At 36.7% G+C, this 19,770-nt stretch overlaps 1 protein-coding gene across 1 annotated transcript in view; it reads left to right on the forward strand.

The window, feature by feature from the left end:
• The window catches only part of LOC5571581 (homeobox protein SIX1), a 122,274-nt gene that overhangs the window by 74,163 nt on the left and 28,341 nt on the right, over positions 1–19,770 (forward strand). Inside the window, exon 5 of the mRNA XM_021851808.1 lies at positions 2,633–2,688. Within this exon, the coding sequence (XP_021707500.1) occupies positions 2,633–2,688 (56 nt within the window). The remainder of the gene's footprint in view (positions 1–2,632; positions 2,689–19,770) is intronic.

Here is a 19,770-nt window from a genome sequence, read left to right on the forward strand (position 1 = left end):
CGATTGACGAAAAGCTTCTTCTGACTGGAAAGGGAAAGATTGTGTATTGCGTTACACTTACAATGCGTCTAATTCACTGCCGCCTTTTGCGCACGGTTATGAGGCCAACAATAGAACACATTTTCCTATGGGAAGCGTGCGGGTGGTCATCGGTTTTTCAGTTCTGTCGCCTAAACGGTAAAAGATACCATGTTGGCGTCTATGAGCGAAAGTTAGAGTATGGATTGACGAAACAAAAAATATTTTTTCGAACATTTTTCATGATACAGACGATAGTTTTTCCGCTATTTTTCCGACAATTTTCTATATGGTAAAAAATTTTTCCAACATTTTTTTCCGAGGTGAAAAAATTTCCGGGAAATGTTTTTCTTTTTATATTTTTAAAAGATTGCTGAGTAAATTTCCTTTCGATTCAACTAAAAAACTTTTGTTCTACGATGCATAATTCAGAAGATATGATTTTTTAAAATTTGAGGTATATAGGGAAATCGTGAAAATTCATCAACAGTTTTCCGGGAAAATAGGCCACTATAATTTTTTTAAATTTCACTTTTTCCGAGGTGAAAAAATTTCCGGGAAATGTTTTTCTTTTTATATTTTTAAAAGATTGCTGAGTAAATTTCCTTTCGATTCAACTAAAAAACTTTTGTTCTACGATGCATAATTCAGAAGATATGATTTTTTAAAATTTGAGGTATATAGGGAAATCGTGAAAATTCATCAACAGTTTTCCGGGAAAATAGGCCACTATAATTTTTTTAAATTTCACTTTTGGTCATGTATCCACGTGCTTTTCCTCTGGTGAAAATTTCATACAAATTGAAGTACCTCCAGCCCAAACCTGTCCGATAATTCAAAAAAATGCCCTACTGCAAAGGACATGAATGTCTTCGATTGAAGTCTTGAAAAAAAATACTTGATTGGGCATGTAAGGGAGTTGCAATCATCATTCATACGCGTATGAAACATAAACTTTTTTCGTCATTTGAAACCAAAGTTTTTAAATATTTTAGTGTTTCATCTTGGTATATATACTTTCATAGCTGCCTATTTGCCCTTTGAATGCCCTGGACAGCAAGTTGATTTGATCTAAACTGACTTTCGAAAATTGACTCGCAATAAGTCATTTATTTTTCATTGGTGAAGTTTATGCCAAAAATCGCTTATGGAATAATTCGCAAAATATTTCCAACGGCAGAATTTTATTTGACGAGTGCTCTTCAGGATATTCCTCAATTCAATATCCTGATAGCCCTATTTGTTTTTCCTCTTCTAGAAACCCTTCTACGATTGTTTTGATCTTAACCGACTCTAGTCATCTTTGTAGCCAACTTATTACTCGTGCTGATTTTTATTCTGAGCATGTCCCTCCTACATTTCAAACATCCCATGAAGCGATTCTCAATCCTATCAGCTCCACTTTCAATTATTTTCGAGCTGACTGGAATATATATGAAACATATATTGCCTCTAATCTTGATGTTAACATTTCTTTACAATCAAAACTTGATATTGACGATGCTCTTGAAACTTTAACAAATTCCATTGTTGAAGCCAGGGGCATTGCAATTCCAGAATGTGAAGTAAAATTTGAATCCGTGATTATAGACGATGATCGTAAACTCTTGATCCGTCTTAAAAACGTGAGGAGAAAGAAATTTCAACGCACTCGCGATCCTGCTATGATAATTATATTTGCAGAAAGAAATCAAGAAACGTTTTGCACAATTCAGAAACACAAATTTTGAAAATAACCTTGGACCCTGGCTCTAAGCCAATTTGGAAATTATCTAAAATTTAAAAAAAAAAACCCAGAAGCCAATACCGGCATTGAAAAAGGAAAACAAATTGCGAAAAAGCTCAAAAACTTGCTATGCAGTTTGAAAGCACACATAATTTTAAGTTAGGACTTACCAGTCTAATTGAAAATCAAGAACTTTAAAAATCACATTGAGGGTATTCAAGCCAAATGTAACAATTATTTGAAATGTATGTATCAACTTATTAACAAAAAATCGAAACTTTGTCTTCACAAAACTCTTTGAAAATTTGACTTTTGATCTTTTAAATAAAAATTCAGGCCAGCCATGTTGTATGCTGTACCAATATAGACTAGCTGTTGTAATACCAAGAAGAATGCTCTGCAGAGGATTCAAAATAAAATTTTGAAAATGATTCTGAAGCTTCCTCCCTGGTATAGTACTGGGTTACATAGAATATCCATAGTTGAAACATTGGAACAAATGTCGAATAAAATAATTAATGATTTCAGACAAACGTCGATGCAATCTTCTAATGCATTATATATTTAGGTTAAGTTAGGTTGAGTTATTTAGAGCGTTTTTTCTGCAGGTGGAATCAGCTTACCTGTAAAAATTTTGCACTGCTACGGCAAATTAAATGTAATATGTTGATAACAAAATGTTAATGAAAGTTTAATTTAGTTTTACCAAATTACGATGATAATATTTTCTAACACAGAGCGTCTAGATATAAGAAAGAGTGCTTGTCTTACAAATATTTTAAAATAAATCTTTTTTCACAACAAAATTAATGAGAATCGAAAAATTGTTTAGTTCCTACTATTGATCGTAATTTATATTTTTTTTCTCTTATCATACTTCTCTATTAGGTCTCAAATTGGTTCAAAAATCGGCGGCAACGGGACAGAGCGGCAGAGCACAAAGAGTAAGTACTCCCCTATTTCAAAATATCAGAAGGCTCATAAAATCTCCTGACAATTCCAATTTATTCGAAACCAAATCAATTTTACCCGACAAATACCCATTTCAACAAATTCCATCACACATTGTTCGGAAATTTTCCAACGCCTTTTATCTGTGTCAATTGTCGAGCTGAAAAATTGTCACTAATTGAGCTTATTGTTTCTGAAATGTCATCGTTAGCGCACAACCGAGGCACTCCGTTCTCATTAGGACGGCAAATTTAAGGCACGATACAAATCTAATCAGGGTTGGTATCTTGCCTTTAACCTTCCGTTTCTTCGCTGAGCAGTCCCCAGGAGATGTTCATCATATGGATAAAGAAAGCCCATTGTTGGAAAAGGGAGCAGCATAAGAAGCGGTTTGGTTGCAGGGTTGCCACATAGACAGATTTGTCTGTATTTTACTGATTTTTTGGAACGTTTTGTGACCAAGAAATTAGTATTTATAGATCACAGTATTTTGTATACATAATTCTACGAATTTATACAGAAATTTATACAGATGATATAACAAAAATGATAATTCCACATTGTAGTTGCTAATGACTGGTATTTCCTCAAATTCCTCTTTTTTGGGTCTTTTTAGGGATAAAGTTCTAAAATACAGATATATGGCATCAATATACACAAATACAGTAATAATTTAGGGAAACAATACAGATTCCAAAGTGGCAACCCTGTTCTTGGTCGTCAGTCAGTCGGTTTTGTTTCTTTTCGATGGATGATTCCCTACCTCTGGTCTTAACATTGTTGAAGACGGTCCCCCAGACAGTAAAAGCAGCAACAGCAGCAGCATGCAGAGAAAGGGAACAACAGAACTCATTGGAAAGGGAGATAAATAAAATGTAAATAAAAATATCGAATTACCAGCCACCGCAATATGGATTTTTACTCGGTTCTAGTGCGGAGGGCGGAGAGGCGGGATGATGACTGACTGTCGAGTCGAGTCGTTCTCGTCTTTGGCTTCCATGCGTTTTAAGAGCTCCTCGGTACGGCTAGATTGGGTATTTTGGGTACATATTTTTTTGAATGTTCATTTGTAAGTGTTTTCTGAGACGTAAAAGTGAATTCGACTTGATGCTGCTTTAAAAATAGCACAACAAAACCAAATATCTTTCCTATGGAATTACAACCCCGCTAGGTCAGGAGTTGCTCCTCAGCTTAGAGATCAATTGACAAATTCATGATTTCATTCGTGGTTGTGTTGGTAAAGCACTCTACTTTACGAGGGTCATAGGTTCAAATCCCACTGAAGCACGTAAATTTACTCATATTTTTCTTATTTTGTCCATCTTGAGAATTATTTTTAATAGCTCGTTTATTTGAGGCTCAAACGCGTGTGCTTCAAGAAGCCGAGATTCGTTTTTGTATGTAAGCACATAACAGAGCAGTGGCGCGAGAAGTGGGTAGAACAGGTAGGACATGTACTACGCACGAAAACATCTGGGTAGGACAGTCAAAGGATTTTCCTACCCACGATTCGACAGCAGAAAGGTTGAAAAATAAATTAAACAATTTATCATTTGTTCAATATACATCCAAACTCGATCAACGTCGTAAGACACGATAAGGCATTTGATGGAGTTTCTGCGTGATGAAACATTTGTCAAGCATCTTCAGTTTCTCCTGAAAATTTTTGCGTTTAGGGTCACTTCTTTGCAAAGAAAAACAAACTACACAATTTTTGGTGTTTATCCATTTGTTATCTACAAATAGATGAGGAAATAAGAACAACCTCTTTGGTTATAAAGGCAAGTAGTTTGGCCTATTTTTGTCAAATTTGTTTAATAAAAATATAAAAATAAAGGATATTCATTTTTTTTTTCATTCATTTATAAAAGTTGATTCAATGAGTAATCCCAAAGGCAGGACTGATATTAAGTTTCTTTTAAGAGATTCGGTCTCTATTTTAATGCTCTAAGAGTATCTAAGTAGTCTCTAAGAAATCTCTATTTTCAATAGAAGGTCTCTAAACTATCTATTTTAACCAAAATGGTGTCTAAAGTCTCTTTTTCCTTATTCTGCTTGCAATGAATCCTGATGCGAAATTGTACAAGCTCCAAGTAACCTTCGGAGACATTAACGTGTTCAACAGGCTCTTCAAGAATTTCGTCTCAGATTCCCCGAAGAAAAGCTTTAGGAATTATCATATTGATTCAGTATACTTTCAGGGTCTCCTACAGGGATCTCTCCAGAAATACTTCTAGCAATTTCTCAACCGATTCTCCCAAATGATTTTCCAAAGGATGCTTAGAAAAAATCCTTTAGATGTTGATCCAGGAAGTCCGTGAGAACTCCAAAACTACTACCTCCAGTAATTTCCTCAAGTATTACTTTGATTACCAAAACTATCCTAGAATTTCTTAAGGATTTTTTTTTTCACTAATCCTTTAACCGAATCCTCCAGTTGTTACTCTAGGAGATCTTCCAAAGATTCGTACTGAATTTCTTTTTAGTAAATTTATAATGGTTTAGTGCAGAGTGTTTGAAAACAATAGCTCAAAGGATTTTTTTTTATTTTTAAGAAACCTGCAAGAGTTTCTACGCCTGTTCATGTAGATTTCTTCAAGAATTCATTCACGTTTTCTCTCAGGAATCGAAAATTCCTTGAGGGGTTCTTTAAACAATTAGTTTTACCAAGCATTTATTGAATAGTTTGTCAATAAAATTCCATGCAATCTTCAAATTTAATTTATTTTTTTTTTTCTAAATTTCCTTCAAATATTGCTTAAGAAATTTCTATAGAGCTGTTTTTTAAGAAATTTCTTAAGAAAATCCTAAGAAATGCTACTCCGAGATTCGAGCGATTTTTAATCCGAGAGTTATTTCAGAGAACCTTGTTCATTAAAACTTAAACAAGTTTTGTAAGAGGTTTATCTAGGATTTCTTTAAAAATTCCTCACGTATTTATTTTTCAGAAAATTTTCTAGTTATTTCCCAGGAGACATTCCTGGAAGAAAAAAAAAACTTTCAAGATTTATGCTTAGTTTCCTGTTTCTTTCAAGAAAAGCAAACAAATATCTTTACTGAATGGGTCAAGTAATTTCCTACAGGGAGGTCCATTTGATATTTCTTCTAATATGTGCTGCGCTCAAAAAATGAGATCTTCTTAAAAATTTCTGGAAGCATTTTTTTCATGCATCTAGATAATCGGTTACTTTCATTTTCAACAGCAAACCAGCATATAGGTACTTGAGAAAATCTCAAAGAATTTATTTTTTGTAGAAATCTTAGATGTAATCTCTGGAGCAATTGCCGAAAGTAAATTTGAAGAAATCTCAAGTTGAAATCTTGCATAAATCCTTAAAATCAAATTTTACAGGAAATCCTTTGGAATCTCTGGTGAAGTTATTGATTGAATTAAAGAAAATGTTTGGCCGGGAATATTGGGGGATGTGCTAGAAAAATCGATGGATGAATCACTGGATAAAATCGTGGGTGTATGAACATCTTGCAAAATTCCTCAAAGATTATTACTGAAATAATCTTTGGAGATCTTCCATTCCTGTAGTTCTCCTTGTTGAATTCTTGAAGCATCCTGAATAAAATTCTTAGACAAATTTCCTATGAAAATTCGTAGAGAAATTCCATGGAAAACAATAAAAAAAAAAATAATTTCGATGAAATTCCTAGAGAAAATCATTATAAAACAAATTCAGTAATACTTGTCGTAATGTCAAGAAAAATTTTCAAAAAAAAAAATCTTGGATCTTAGAAAAAAGCCTGCTCTGATTCTATGAAGAATCAACTTTTTATATTTTAGCTCTTTCAAGGTTTTGTTTTCCTGGTTCCTTCAATTTCCTATTTTTAAGGCACTCAGTCGCTACCAGCTTTGTTAAGACGAAAAGTATTCTAAGTCTTGTGGTAACGACTAGCATGAAAATGAGGGGGTTAGAAGCAATAAGTGGGGTCAGGGACACATACCTTGATTTAAGAAAATCTATTTAAAAGTTTTTTCCGCAATTTTTCATTCTATACAAGTAGTATGGGAATCAGAAAAAAGTCAGAGGGGGTTGTGTACAAGACACGACCGCATGACGTTAACTACGCCAAGTGATTTTCTGCATTTGAATTTTAGTCGATTGTCATAGTTGCAGCCTTCCTCAAACTCTAACATAATATCGTAACGGTCGCAACATTATAGATTTTCAATCGGTATACTGGGTGCCATACTCAGTGCCGTAAGACGAAGTTAACGTCAAAGGAAGAATGAGCGAAGAAGCAGAAATTGGTCTGCTTTTATAGTGTGCTTCCAAACCCACGTGTTCGAACGTGTTTGGTTGCGTAAGAAAAGGGTCGACATTTTCACAATTTTCGACAGTCTATCGTCAAAAATCAAAAGTTCTCAAATTTTGCGTTACGTAATATTTGAATCATTCCTTAACAATAGAAAATATATTGCATCCCAACGGCACAGCAGCAGCGTCCTCGAAAACATCCTCAAATTACCGAAAAGCTAAACATTACATATAATTAACAATTGGATTAGATGGACAAATTGATGTGAAGATTTGCGAAAAAGTTACACGTCTTCTCAGTGAGAATCGAACTCACGACTCCCCAATCTCTAGTTGGGGCGCGTTACCACTACGCCATGAGAGGACTCATGAACGCAGAAGTTAACCTGAATTCGATTTCAGCTCAATAATTACGTGGTCCTTTTTCGCAAAGTGCACCTCTTTCGGAAGAATTAGATGCCCATCCAAACACAACGCTTTCTATATATATCCAATGCCTAGCCCGAGAGCGCATTGTTTTTTAGGTATAGGAATAGCACACTACACTAGCCAGTAACTGCGCTGGCTGAGGTTTCTATTGTGTGGGCTTCGAATGGGTCGCGACGTTCTCAAACGACCGGTTACGGAACATGAGTCCGTTGCTCGATAAATACTTGTTTTTAATTATGAATCGTGGTTTACGGCCATGAGTCCTCTCATGGCGTAGTGGTAACGCGCCCCAACTAGAGATTGGGGAGTCGTGATCGTGAGTTCGATTCTCACTGAGAAGACGTGTAACTTTTTCGCAAATCTTCACATCAATTTGTCCATCTAATCCAATTGCAAATTATATGTAATGTTTAGCTTTTCGGTAGTTGTTAAACTTCCATTCGGCTGGTTGGCCGTAAACCACGATTCATAATTAAAAACAAGTATCCTCAAATTGCCATATTGTCAATTATTCGTAATAAATCAATTATTGTATGCTGTTATGAGATGAATTAAGAAATTATAGCAAGTATGTGGTAAACACATTAGGGAATATTACACAATTAACTCTCTAAAACACATTTGTTGGCTCTGAAAAGGGCCGATTGAATAGTTGAATTTGCGTAACACGGACACATTTTAACGGCGCACTGGTTGCAATCCTCCTCGCCCGGTGAGATTTGCGGTGCTGATGACGATGTGCGCTTCAACAAGCGGATTTGGTCGATTTTCTTCAGCCATCTCGTACAAACTTGCCGCCGCTTGGTGATCAACAGCTTGCCTCTGGTAGCGAGGAGCTGAGCAGGTTTGGAGGAGCTCTTACCAGCTCGAAAGCGAAAACAGAATGAAACCGAATTCAACGAAGAAGGGATGCTTTATACCCTTAGAATAGCAGGTGATGCTCCTCCTTTCAAATTCTTCGTTTTCTTATCTGGGAAATAGGCTATATGAAACTGATGTCTGGGTAAGGGATGTACAAGATTAGCATTATTGTATCCCGACGGCACTGCAGCAGCGTCCTCGGAAACATCCTCAAATTGCCGTATTGTCAATTATTCGTAATAAATCTATTATTGTATGCTGCTATGAGATGAATTAAGAAATTATAGCAAGTATGTGGTAAACACATTAGGGAACATTACACAATTAACTCTTTAAAACAAATTTGGTGGCTCCGGAAAGGGCCGATTGAATTGTTGAATTTGCGTAACACGGACACATTTTGACGGCGCACTGGTAGAAATCCTCCTCGCCCGGTGAGATTTTCGGTGCTGATGACGATGGGCGCTTCAACAAGCGGCTTCAGTCGTGGCGGCGTGTTGTTGTTCCATTCGCGTTCCATTGAAAACTGAGCTGAGAAAGCGAAAGGCACTCGAGACTTGCTCGCCGACCATGTTCACAGTCTGACGGCAAAAAGAAGAATGAGCGAAGAAGCAGGAATCGGTCTGCTTTTATAGTGCGAAGCGGAACGCAAAAGAAGCGTGGAAAACTGCTTGCACGTGATTGGTTGCGTAAGAAAGGGGTCGACATTTTCCAAATTTTCAATAATTTATTGTCAATATTCAATAGTTTTCTCCATTTGAGGAAATTGCTGTATACATTTCCGACCGATTGGTGGGAAAATTTTTAAAATCTATCGATAAATGACTGAGTTATTAGCGTTCAAAATCTTTCATAATTTCGTGACGGTCGCAAATGTTTAGATTTTAAATTGAAACCCAGTATATTGCCGTAAGACGTAGTTAACGTCAAAACAGTCTTCTAAGAATCATGATTTTTCTTTTTCTGCTGAGCGAAAAAATCATCTGAAAATATCGTTAGAACGAATCGTTCAGAATCAAAATGTCACTTACCGTAACACCAACTGTGCGTTACGTTTCCAAAGCGTAAATTAAAATCATCAAATCATAAAATATGTGTGCTCGAATTATGAATTGAATTCATGAAAACATAAACATTATTCATGGATTTAAATACCTGTCATTTATGATTCCAGTTTTGGTGATAAAAAGTAGAAATTTGAGTCATGAAATCATGAAGCAGGATCATGAAATCATGAACTAACTTCATGAAAACATATAAACGTCAATTATGATCCCACTATATTTTCCATAGGTAAAAAAATAACATGAAGATGGGTTTTCTGCCGGTAGTTTCGGAATAAACTGTGAGGAGAGTCAACTTAACGACTGCCACATCTTTGGTAGGAACGCGAACATCCGGTGGTTAGGTTTGCACGCATAATGTCATTTCAAACATCAATTGAATTGGCACATCGTTCCTGGTCTGCAAAATGCTGGTGGAACATGGTAAAGAAAATCCGGCTGCCGAAGGTTTGTGTGAGCTGCTCTATTGTAAGATGTGAAAAATGTATCACATCAGAACATTTAAAAACGCTGACGAATTTGTCAAGCAAAACCTTCGTCAATCGTTGCCCGGTACTGAACAATTAGTGTGAAAGCTTGCAAGTACATTTTCGCACATCTAATAGCGGCTTTAGGACATTTGGTCGAATTACATTTGGTCGAATGACGTTTAGTCGAATGACATTTGGTCGAAAGTACATTTGGTCGAAGGGACATTTGGTCGAATGGACATTTGGTCGAATAGCTTGACTGAAAAATCGTTTGGTTTAAAAAATTTGATAACGAACTTAACTTGGTGCACAATGAATGAACATTAGGACTTACGTTTGTTTTGGGTAGATGGGTAGACAAACTTTTCATCAGAAGTCAATAACGAATCTTTCTAAATGATAATTATTATTCACGTTTTACAACGAAGTTAGCATATGTACTAGTGTCTATGTGTCCATTTTGTAGTAGTTCAAAGGTAATTGTGTAAAATGCCATAAATCTATTATTTTCCTGTTTATCGTATTATTAACCATTTTTTAATTTTCTTACAAATAGTACTCCATTTATTGCTAAATGTTGGAAGCATAATGATCTGTTGAATTTATTATTCTTTCAAAATATCATCATTCAAATATATTCTCGTTATTCAGTTATTGAAATAATAAGCGTAGTAAAATTTTTTATTCTTCGAAAATTTCATCGTTCTTTATATTAAACTGCTGACACACTTTCAGTGCACTGAAAATATTCTACAAGCTCGATCAATGTGTTTCACATGTGAATTTTCACTAATTGCAGAGCACATCAATCGATGGTGTAAAACCAGTCGCTATCGGCAATCCGAATTCACATGTAAAACACGTTAATTTACAAATTTTCGAAAAGTTTGCTGTAGAATTCATTAACGATTGCTTGAATTTCTGATACCAGGCACCCACTACGGGCGCACGGTTGCCCAAAAAATAACATGTCAATAAGCATGTCACGCGTGGGTGGCAAATGTAAGTCCTTGTGATGTTCGGCAAACTAGTTCTACTAGTGATTGATATCGCCATTATAAAACACGTTGAAATTGTATGTAAAAGGCTTTGCTATCGAACCAAAGTCAATCATTAACAGAATTACAAGTTTTACACGTTATTTCACCTTGCCAATTGACACGATAGATCCACGTTGAAAAGAACATGGTTCGAACGTGTAGATTATTTTCAGTGTGTGAGTGCGCGGAACTTTTATTAAGTACCAAGTATAAGAGCGAACGAAATGGAAAATAATTTGATATGTGGGATCAGACTTTGTACGGTTGGGCATAGCATATGTAGAATATGAGGGGCCAGTTTTGATGGAAAAGCCATTAAGGAAACGCTCCTACGAAGTGCATCAAAAGTTCGGCAAGAAATATACATTTTTCTTATCAAAGTGAATCATTTAATGTAACTTCCATTTAAATTACATTCCTTGGGCATATAGCTTTGATGACGCTGTCGATAACTTCGACTGATCATTAATTTCATCCGAAATAATCATACAAGAGAAGAGCTTTTATCCCGTGATCGCGTGACGGGATACGAGTCGACAGCGGTGACTTTTATTTGAAATCAGCTCGTCGCGATTCATCTGATTCGAAGAACAAGCCTGAATGAGAAAAATGATATTAAGTTAAGTTGAATGCAAGGATTCAATCGATTTTGTGAGGAAGTCAGAGTGAGCAACTGGAACCCCAAAATATCATTCATCGCATATTGTAGAGTTGATGTTTGTTCAATGAATTTCATCAAAGCAGATTCACCAAAGCAGATTTCTTGAACTCTCTCCTGTTGATCTAGAATATGCAATCAGTAATAGCATGGACCATATGTACACTCTTTTTTTTCTCTGCCCCTATAACTGTGTATTAATATCAAAATAGCACTCTGTACGACAAGCTGAAATATCCCTATTCGACTAAATTTTCTTCTGAATGTCTTTCCGTCCAAATGTCATATGGTTTTAAAGCAATTAAATTCTTTTCGACCAAATGTCCATTCGACGAAATGTCCATTCGACCAAATGTACTTTCGACCAAATATCATTCGACCAAACGTCATTCGACCAAATGTCTTTCGACTAAATGTCATAGATTCCTAATAGCACCGGCTGTTTAATTGGGTCATCTATATGATGGCGAAGTTCCAACGAGCATGCCCAAGTAACAATTTCAGTGCTTTTTGATCTTAGATGTTATTTATGGAGGTTTTATTAGAGATGTATTCATTCCTAACAGATTTAATAAAGCATTGCAAAGTGCCAAACGTTCTTTTCGGTAAAACCCACTTTAAAATGCTTTGTAGATATCTACAAGAGCTACCGTTAAAACTTATTTGCTGGCCACATTTGTTGATAATAAATTGTATTTTGAAGGAGCTGTGTAGTGTCTATTAAAACCTAAACATAAAACCTCATCTTGCTTGTCTTGTCAAGGCATGGGTAAAACTTCTAAGACTACACTAAGTCATGTTAAAGCCTTCTTAAAACTCAACTGTCTGATGAATGTTATTGGAATGCAGTCTGCGTGTGGTTATCAATATCATTATGTTGATAATGATAATCATGTAGTGAAATAAGGATTAATCAAAACGCAAACATAGAAATGACAAATGTTCCCCTCGAAAAATTAACAGACTACCGTATAAAGCATATTTTTCCCATGCTTGCCTGAACTTCCCGTTCTAGTGGGACAACTATGCTGCACACAACAGCTGAGCTACACGAAAAAAGCTTCCATTTTTCAGGCACTTATCACTTACCGTTTTCTGCATCAGTACAGCCAATCAAGCACGGCGGGCTTCATTCTAACAATCCAGATGCATAACGGCACAAATTTAATAAAATGAACTGCATCATAAAACTGAATCTTCCGATTTGTTTACCTTTTTGACAGCACTAGCTTTCCTGAGTGCATTGAGTTTAAGTCAAGGCTCTTAAAAAACCTATTTGTCTTAGTGCAGAACAAATATTCTGATTTAGGAATATTTTAGCCAGTGAGGGTTTTGCGCACGGGTTCTTAAGATCAAAAGCGTTTATGAATGATTATATTGTTCAGAATAATCACCAATTGATCTTAAACTATCCCAGACAAGACCAGCAAGATTTAACTGGATGGAATCCATTTTTATTGTCGCCGTTTTGGATTGATAATTGCAATATGCGTGGGAAATTTCAATTTACGATTGAGATGAGCATGAAATCATTCTGAAAATGGCATGGATTAAAATATTAGATAGCCAATAATGATATCGTAACTGTGGCGCGTTGCTGTAAATCGAAAAATTTTATTTCATTCCACCAGTAAATTTTTATTGGCAGGAATTTCAGGCGATCGTAAGGAAATTTTCTGCCATGCAAAAAATGATTATTTTAATTGATTATTATGAGTCGGCAGACATCATGACGGTTTCAATATCAAAAAAGGTTATGGTTTATAAACAACTTATCGGTTGATGTTTGTTCAATCATAAGCTCTTAACATTGGTTTTATTCCGTGTATTAGGATATCTTAAAAGATTTAATACCGCTAGTTGAGCTCAATAAGTCTATACAATAGCTCTTATGAATGTTTTATAGCATACTACAAGGGTAGATGTATTCATACGATACAAAACTAAGAAGATTAGAAACAGTTTTAAGGTGTAGTCTTAACAACCTCCTGTAATGTGGGCCTTTTCGGGCTTAACGGAGTTTTATCAAAGGTTTATTAAGGTTATTAAGACTAATAAGTTCTAAAATGAGTTTTAACGATATGGTGGTAACAACAGCTTGTAGTAAATGAAAAAAACTAAAAATGTTACTTGGGTGGTATTGAAATTAACCACTTCCGCAAACAAAACTTATTTATAATTTCACTGAAAAAAACGCCCTGAGCGCACAAATTCTTGATTAATAGCCATGGTTTCATGACTTATAGTCATGATATCATGAAACATAATATTTTATGATTTCATGACTTTTTGTTCATGATTCCGGCAACGGATTTTTTTCTGTGTGCACGTGCAGGAAGCGGAGTACACCTTTCGTGACCCAGGACACGATGAACGGACAGGTGTACATGAAAGAGTGCCTCCAGAAGCGGCTGCTTCCTCTCCTGAAGGCCCACAACGTCCCAACAATCTTCTGGCCGGATTTGGCCTCATGCCACTACTCCAAGGACGTGCTGAAGTGGTATGTGTACAATGAGGTCAATTTCGTGCCGAAAATGTTCAACCCTCCCAATACTCCGGAGCTCCGTCCCATCGAGAAGTACTGGGTGATTATGAAGCAGCACCTTCTTATACGACCTAAGGTAGTGAAGACAGTCGAGGAACTGAAGAAAGTATGGGTTTACATGCAAAAAACAGTTGATTCACAGGTTGTGCAGAATCTTATGGCCGGGGTTAAGGCCAAGGTGCGGGCATTTGCGTATGGACTGTAAATAAAATACGAGTAAAATGGTAAAATGAAGTTGAATAGTTATTTTTCAATCCTGAAAATTTGATGGCAATCGGATGAAAACTCCAATTTTGCGAATCAATTTTGTGTGTGGCAATTTCATCGTAGACACTTTTTACCAGTGAGAAAGCTTCAAAATTTTGTTTTAATCCTCCGCAGAGCTTTCTTCCTGGTATTTGAACATATTCAATTCCTGGAGATGGCCTAAGACAGCCTATATCAGAGGATTTATTGGAATAATTATTATTACGATTTCTGAGAGAACCCCTGCAGTGTGTTTTAGGAATTGTTAGAGAATCTTTTCCTTTTGCGCCAATTGAGATGTCGAACAAAACCTCAGCCAAACTATGCAGTCACAACTATCATTACACGGCTCATTCGAAAGGCAATCCTTTTCTATTCTGTGTCGTTCAACATCGAGCGGAACAAATTACCCGCGAAGCGCCATTAACCCAAAACGTACCTGGTGCCGTTAAATTTAACAAGATTAACGAAAATAATAAAATGCTACACCAACAAAGGCCGTGAAAATTTATAGTCTCACACGAGTTCCCCCCTCATACATGCATGCATGTCCGATGCAGCACACTCTATAGGATCAGGGAGAGTGGTACCAGAAGGCGACGGTGGCTTCGCTAATTTATGGCCGACTCCCAAAAGTGTTAGCCGATACCCAACTCAGTCGTGAGTTTGTTTTACAACTCGAAGTTCTCTTCTTATTTTATCTTATCTCGGTATGTATTCAAATGGATGAGCTCTTTGGAAAGAAGAGACGCTCGTTCGCGTGACCATCACCTTTAGGTTTTGTATGTCCCAAAACAAAAAAATCGCGGCTTCCGCGATAATCAAATTAGCCCTGTTAAGTTTATGTTTGTTCGGTTTACATGGACTCTTGTTAGGCGATTTGGGCGATGACGCTTTTTTTTCTCGTTGGTGGTGTCGATGACATTCACGTTCGTAAAGGTGTTGTGGAATCTGATCGGGAGGTCCAAACGAGACTGAGGGTGGTCGACCGAGCTGAGATGCATCTCGGGTTGTAATCTTAATCGAATTAAAGGGGAATTTGATAGAACGGCGAGATAGCGTTCGGGTTATGTCAAGCCAACCGATATGTTTCTGGTTTTACGATTGACAACTTTATGGTCACAACAATAGTATTAGTAAACCGTTGTTGATGCGTTGTGATTGCATACAGTCGTAATTTTTGGTTATCCAGCGAGAATTCCGGATTACCCAAAAGTCTCTTGGCTGCCGAGGTTTTTATTTGTTTTAATTTTCACTGCTTAAAACCATTATACAAAATTTAAAAAATAAGTTTTGGTTTCTGAGCTTCATCAGTCGTAGCTGTGATCTCCAGTTGTTCAAAAAGCACATACTAAGGGTATCTGGTTCGAATCCCGGCTGACCGAGTATGTTTTGGCTATTGTTTTTGTTCTTCAGCTATTAAATGTAAACGTTTGTTTATTTTTTCTCACAAAGGTCTTCTGTCGACCCTCACGGGCTTCACTCTCAACGCTTCAAGTGTTTGTTGAAGTGCTGGTCCCACATTTCATACACAAGTTCGTCGTCAAAATACTCGTACATCCTAATTATCGGATTGCCCGCGTTCTGCTGGGCAGTGCGTCGTAGAAATTTCGTTTGATTTATAACTAATAAAGCTGAGTATTAGGCTCGGTTCCAGTAGGGACGTAACGTCAGGAAAATGAAGAATAATAAGAAGAAGAGTATACGTAACCTTTTTTTTTATTGGTGGTCACTAAATTCGACATGCTGAGTGCTATCAAGGTGACAAATTCATTCTTCTACTTAAAACCAAGATGGCGTCAACATCCAAGATGGCCGCCCGATTTTTTCAATTAAAATAATATTCATATTCTTTACTCGACTCGACGATAAAATACCAAAGATTGAAAACTTGTTTCTTTGTAGTACAAAAAAAGAATTTTGTATTGGTTGCATTCGCCATATGCGTCAAAATCGTAGAACATGATTTAGAAAATCGTTCATTTGATAGGGTAAATACCATTGCTCACCTAGTTTCTGTAGCCTATCTTACGCATTTTTTTCTCAGCTTTCTGATGGTGATCTCAGAATTCAAAACTAGCGGTGCGCTAATGGTGAAAAAACGATTTTTCTAGCAAAATTCAAGATGGCGGCCAAACTCAAAATGGCCGCCAAATTTTTTTTGATTTCAAATGAAAGCTATATCCTTTCTCTATACGATGCCTTTAAGTTTGCTTTGTGTTCCAAGCGAAATATGAGATATATCACGTGACGAAATACCCAAGATTTATCAAAAAATGGGCTTTTTCGCAAACTGTTCAGCTAGTTGGCGTACGAGGGATTCACCAATTTGAGAAAACAGAAAGGACCACCCTTAAGTTTTATCGAAAACTAGCGATCAGCGATATAAAATTGGAATTCTAACGATGGGGCCGATGGCGTCCTGGTTTCAGCGAGAATTGCTCTCATGTATATAAGTGCGAAACATGACAAAACACACTACCGCTTCTATTAGAGCTACCTCCACTAAGGGTGCGTCTACACTACAGGAAAGTTTACTGTTATAAACATTGATAGTTCTAAGGTCTTCAGAACATATTGACATTGAAATCGTCAATTTCAATATGCATTATGGCTTATTATTCAAACAAAATATGTTGACTACATCGGTGCTTCTCCAGAGCAAACCTCTGAATGTGTGAACGTGATTTTATCAAACAAAGACGTAGGGGAACTTACGTATTGTCGGCAGCCTAAGCAGCTGAACTTTTAAGAGGGCAATTTTACGCAACAATAGAGCACAACAATTAGCAGCAGACACCTTAACTACACTTGAGCACTCTTCATTTGTTAATTATTATTCACAAAACACTATTTTATTCTCTTAATCTTCTATTTTTCCTCACCAAAGTCACGAGGCACTTGTTCTTTTATCGGCAATGCAATTACTATTGTCGGCAACAAAAATGTTCACTTCGGCAATCCAAAACTGCGCAAAAACCAGTTTAACTATTGGTAACATTTAGTATTTGTTGACAAATCCTGAAATTAAACGTCACTCATTATGTTCTACTCGTTGAAAGGGCCAATGCAGAAAAATACAGACTACACTGTGAAAAGAATTGCAGTTATAAATAGAATAGCAGAAAGTCAAATTGAATACACACCGTCCACAAATTACGTAACGCTCTAGGGGTAGAGGGAGTAAGCTCAAACGTTGCGGCTCAAACACAAATTTTTTTTTTCATGCAAAGACCGTTGCGGAGGGGGGAATGGTCGAAAATTGTACATTTTAACGTTATGTCATAAATGGACGCTGCTTAATTTCGTTTTCATTTATTTTATCGAATATTTTTTGTATTCAATCTCACTATGGCAGCATTTCGGCTTTAAAAATTGCCATGTCATGGTCTTGCAGCAAGTGCAAATCCAGCCTAGAAGTTGCAGCGTGACGTCATGGTTAATTGATTCATAATATTGTGCTCTGCAAGAAAAATCCATGGAACATGATTATCGGATTTCTTGAATTTCAGAGTTGCGTTTGAATGGGTTACATGCATGCCCCTATTCGCTACTCACACTACTGTTTATAAGGGTGCGGCTTATTTTTCAAAACCGCTCAAAACCAAAAATTCTTGTACTCTTATGAATTTGAATCATATTAGAAGAGAAACCTCAAAGTTTGAGCCAGAAATATTGAAATTTAGAGGGGGGCAAGCGTCTTGAAGGTAAATTTTCAAATTATAAAAAAATGGCCTTCAGTGAAGTCACCATAACTTCGGTAATTTCTAACCAATTTTGAAACTTTCAACACCATTATCTTAAAAACTATATTTATGAAAACTTTGTAGAATATCAAATTTATGTGAAATCAAAACTAGTTTCAATTAAAAGTAGTTTACTCCAAATGTTTCCTCATTTTACTTTTTTACTTAAAACTTTTGTTTGACCATAATTTCATGAATACTCAACCGATTCCAAATCTTTTTGTATGGTTTAGAAGCTTACTTAACTAATTTCATATTTTTCATTCGACACATTTAACTAAAACAAATAATTTGACCAAATTATTCAACAAAAACTGCACAACACCATAATTTCTTAACGAAAAACGTCAGCTTTTTTTTTAATTTTTGTCAGTTAAACAATATTTTTAAAGCTGAAACTGGTTTTCCTCATTTGATAAACCTTTGAAAAAGACTTGTCAACAATTTTTAAATAATTTTGAAACATAGGAGTTTCTGAAGGGATGAGCTGGAATCGTGAGTGAGATAATTGGTAGTGGCTCAATTTGTTTTTAACGCCTGTTCAGTGATTTTTCCGACCATCAACTTCTGTCTGCCCTTTCATCAGATGTTGCTGATTTAGTGTTTTATGGAATCTACCCGTCTAATTACCAGCCTGTGTTAAAATCCAATTTTATATTTGGCTAAGCTTCTACTGGACTCGCCATTGTTTGCGTAGTCGTATATCAACAAAAGGCACTCACGAAAGTTCATTCCGCTCATCTGGCTCGGTAAGCAAGAGACGGATCCAGTGTTTCACTATGGGCAAAACAAAAACAACACTTGTTCCACTCACGAACGAGACTAAATCCAATCCGTGTAAGCGGTCGAAGGAAGATCTCGATTCCTCGGATGATCACGTAGAAACGCTAGATGACCTGCTTTCCCGGATGCAGCAGATGTTCAACGAGACAAACTCCAAGATCGAGCAAAGTAAGTGTGACTTGCGGAGTGAAATTGCAGATCTTCGTGAGGAAGTACAGCAGTTCAAGATTGTTCGAACGAAGTGTTACGATTAACGGAATCAGTCAATACTATCCGCTCCAACGTCCGAGTCAACGAAGAACGAATTTTGGCATCAATGAGGACCAATGACTTGCTATTATCAGGAGTTCCCTACAAACCGAATGAGGATTTGAGCATCTATATTAACAAAGTCTCAACGGCCCTTGGCTATGTTGAGCATGTCATGCCACTTATTCACACCAAACGCTTGGCACGTCTTCCAATAGAAGCTGAAGCTTCCCCACCAATCGTGCTTCAATTCGCCTTCAAGAACGTTCGTGATGATTTCTACCAGAGATACCTGTCTTCGCGTAGTTTGTCGCTCAACCACCTCGGATTTAACGTCAATAAGCGCATCTACGTAAACGAAAATCTCACCATACTTGCTCGTCAGGTCAAGGCACATGCTATCAAATTAAAGAAAAGTGGAAAACTGCACAGCGTGTTCACTAAGGATGGATTCGTCTTCATCAAAAGGAAACCGGAAGATCAAGCGCAATTGGTGCTGTCGGTGGATAGCCTGGAAAAATAAGAATACCCTTCCATTTACATGCCCTCTTTCCTTCCTAATAGAGTCCATGGTTCCGCTGTCTGTTGTGATACCGAATGCTTTTGCTGCTGCTGTTATTGCTGTTATTGCTGTTGTTGCTGGGATGATGATGCTGTAAAACCAGGAGATGATTTCAAGGCTGCTACGTGCGTACTGGACCTTATGGGCGTCGCTT

Source organism: Aedes aegypti, chromosome 3, assembly GCF_002204515.2.
Source record: "Aedes aegypti strain LVP_AGWG chromosome 3, AaegL5.0 Primary Assembly, whole genome shotgun sequence".
In the NCBI taxonomy this organism is placed as follows: Eukaryota; Metazoa; Arthropoda; class Insecta; order Diptera; family Culicidae; genus Aedes; species Aedes aegypti.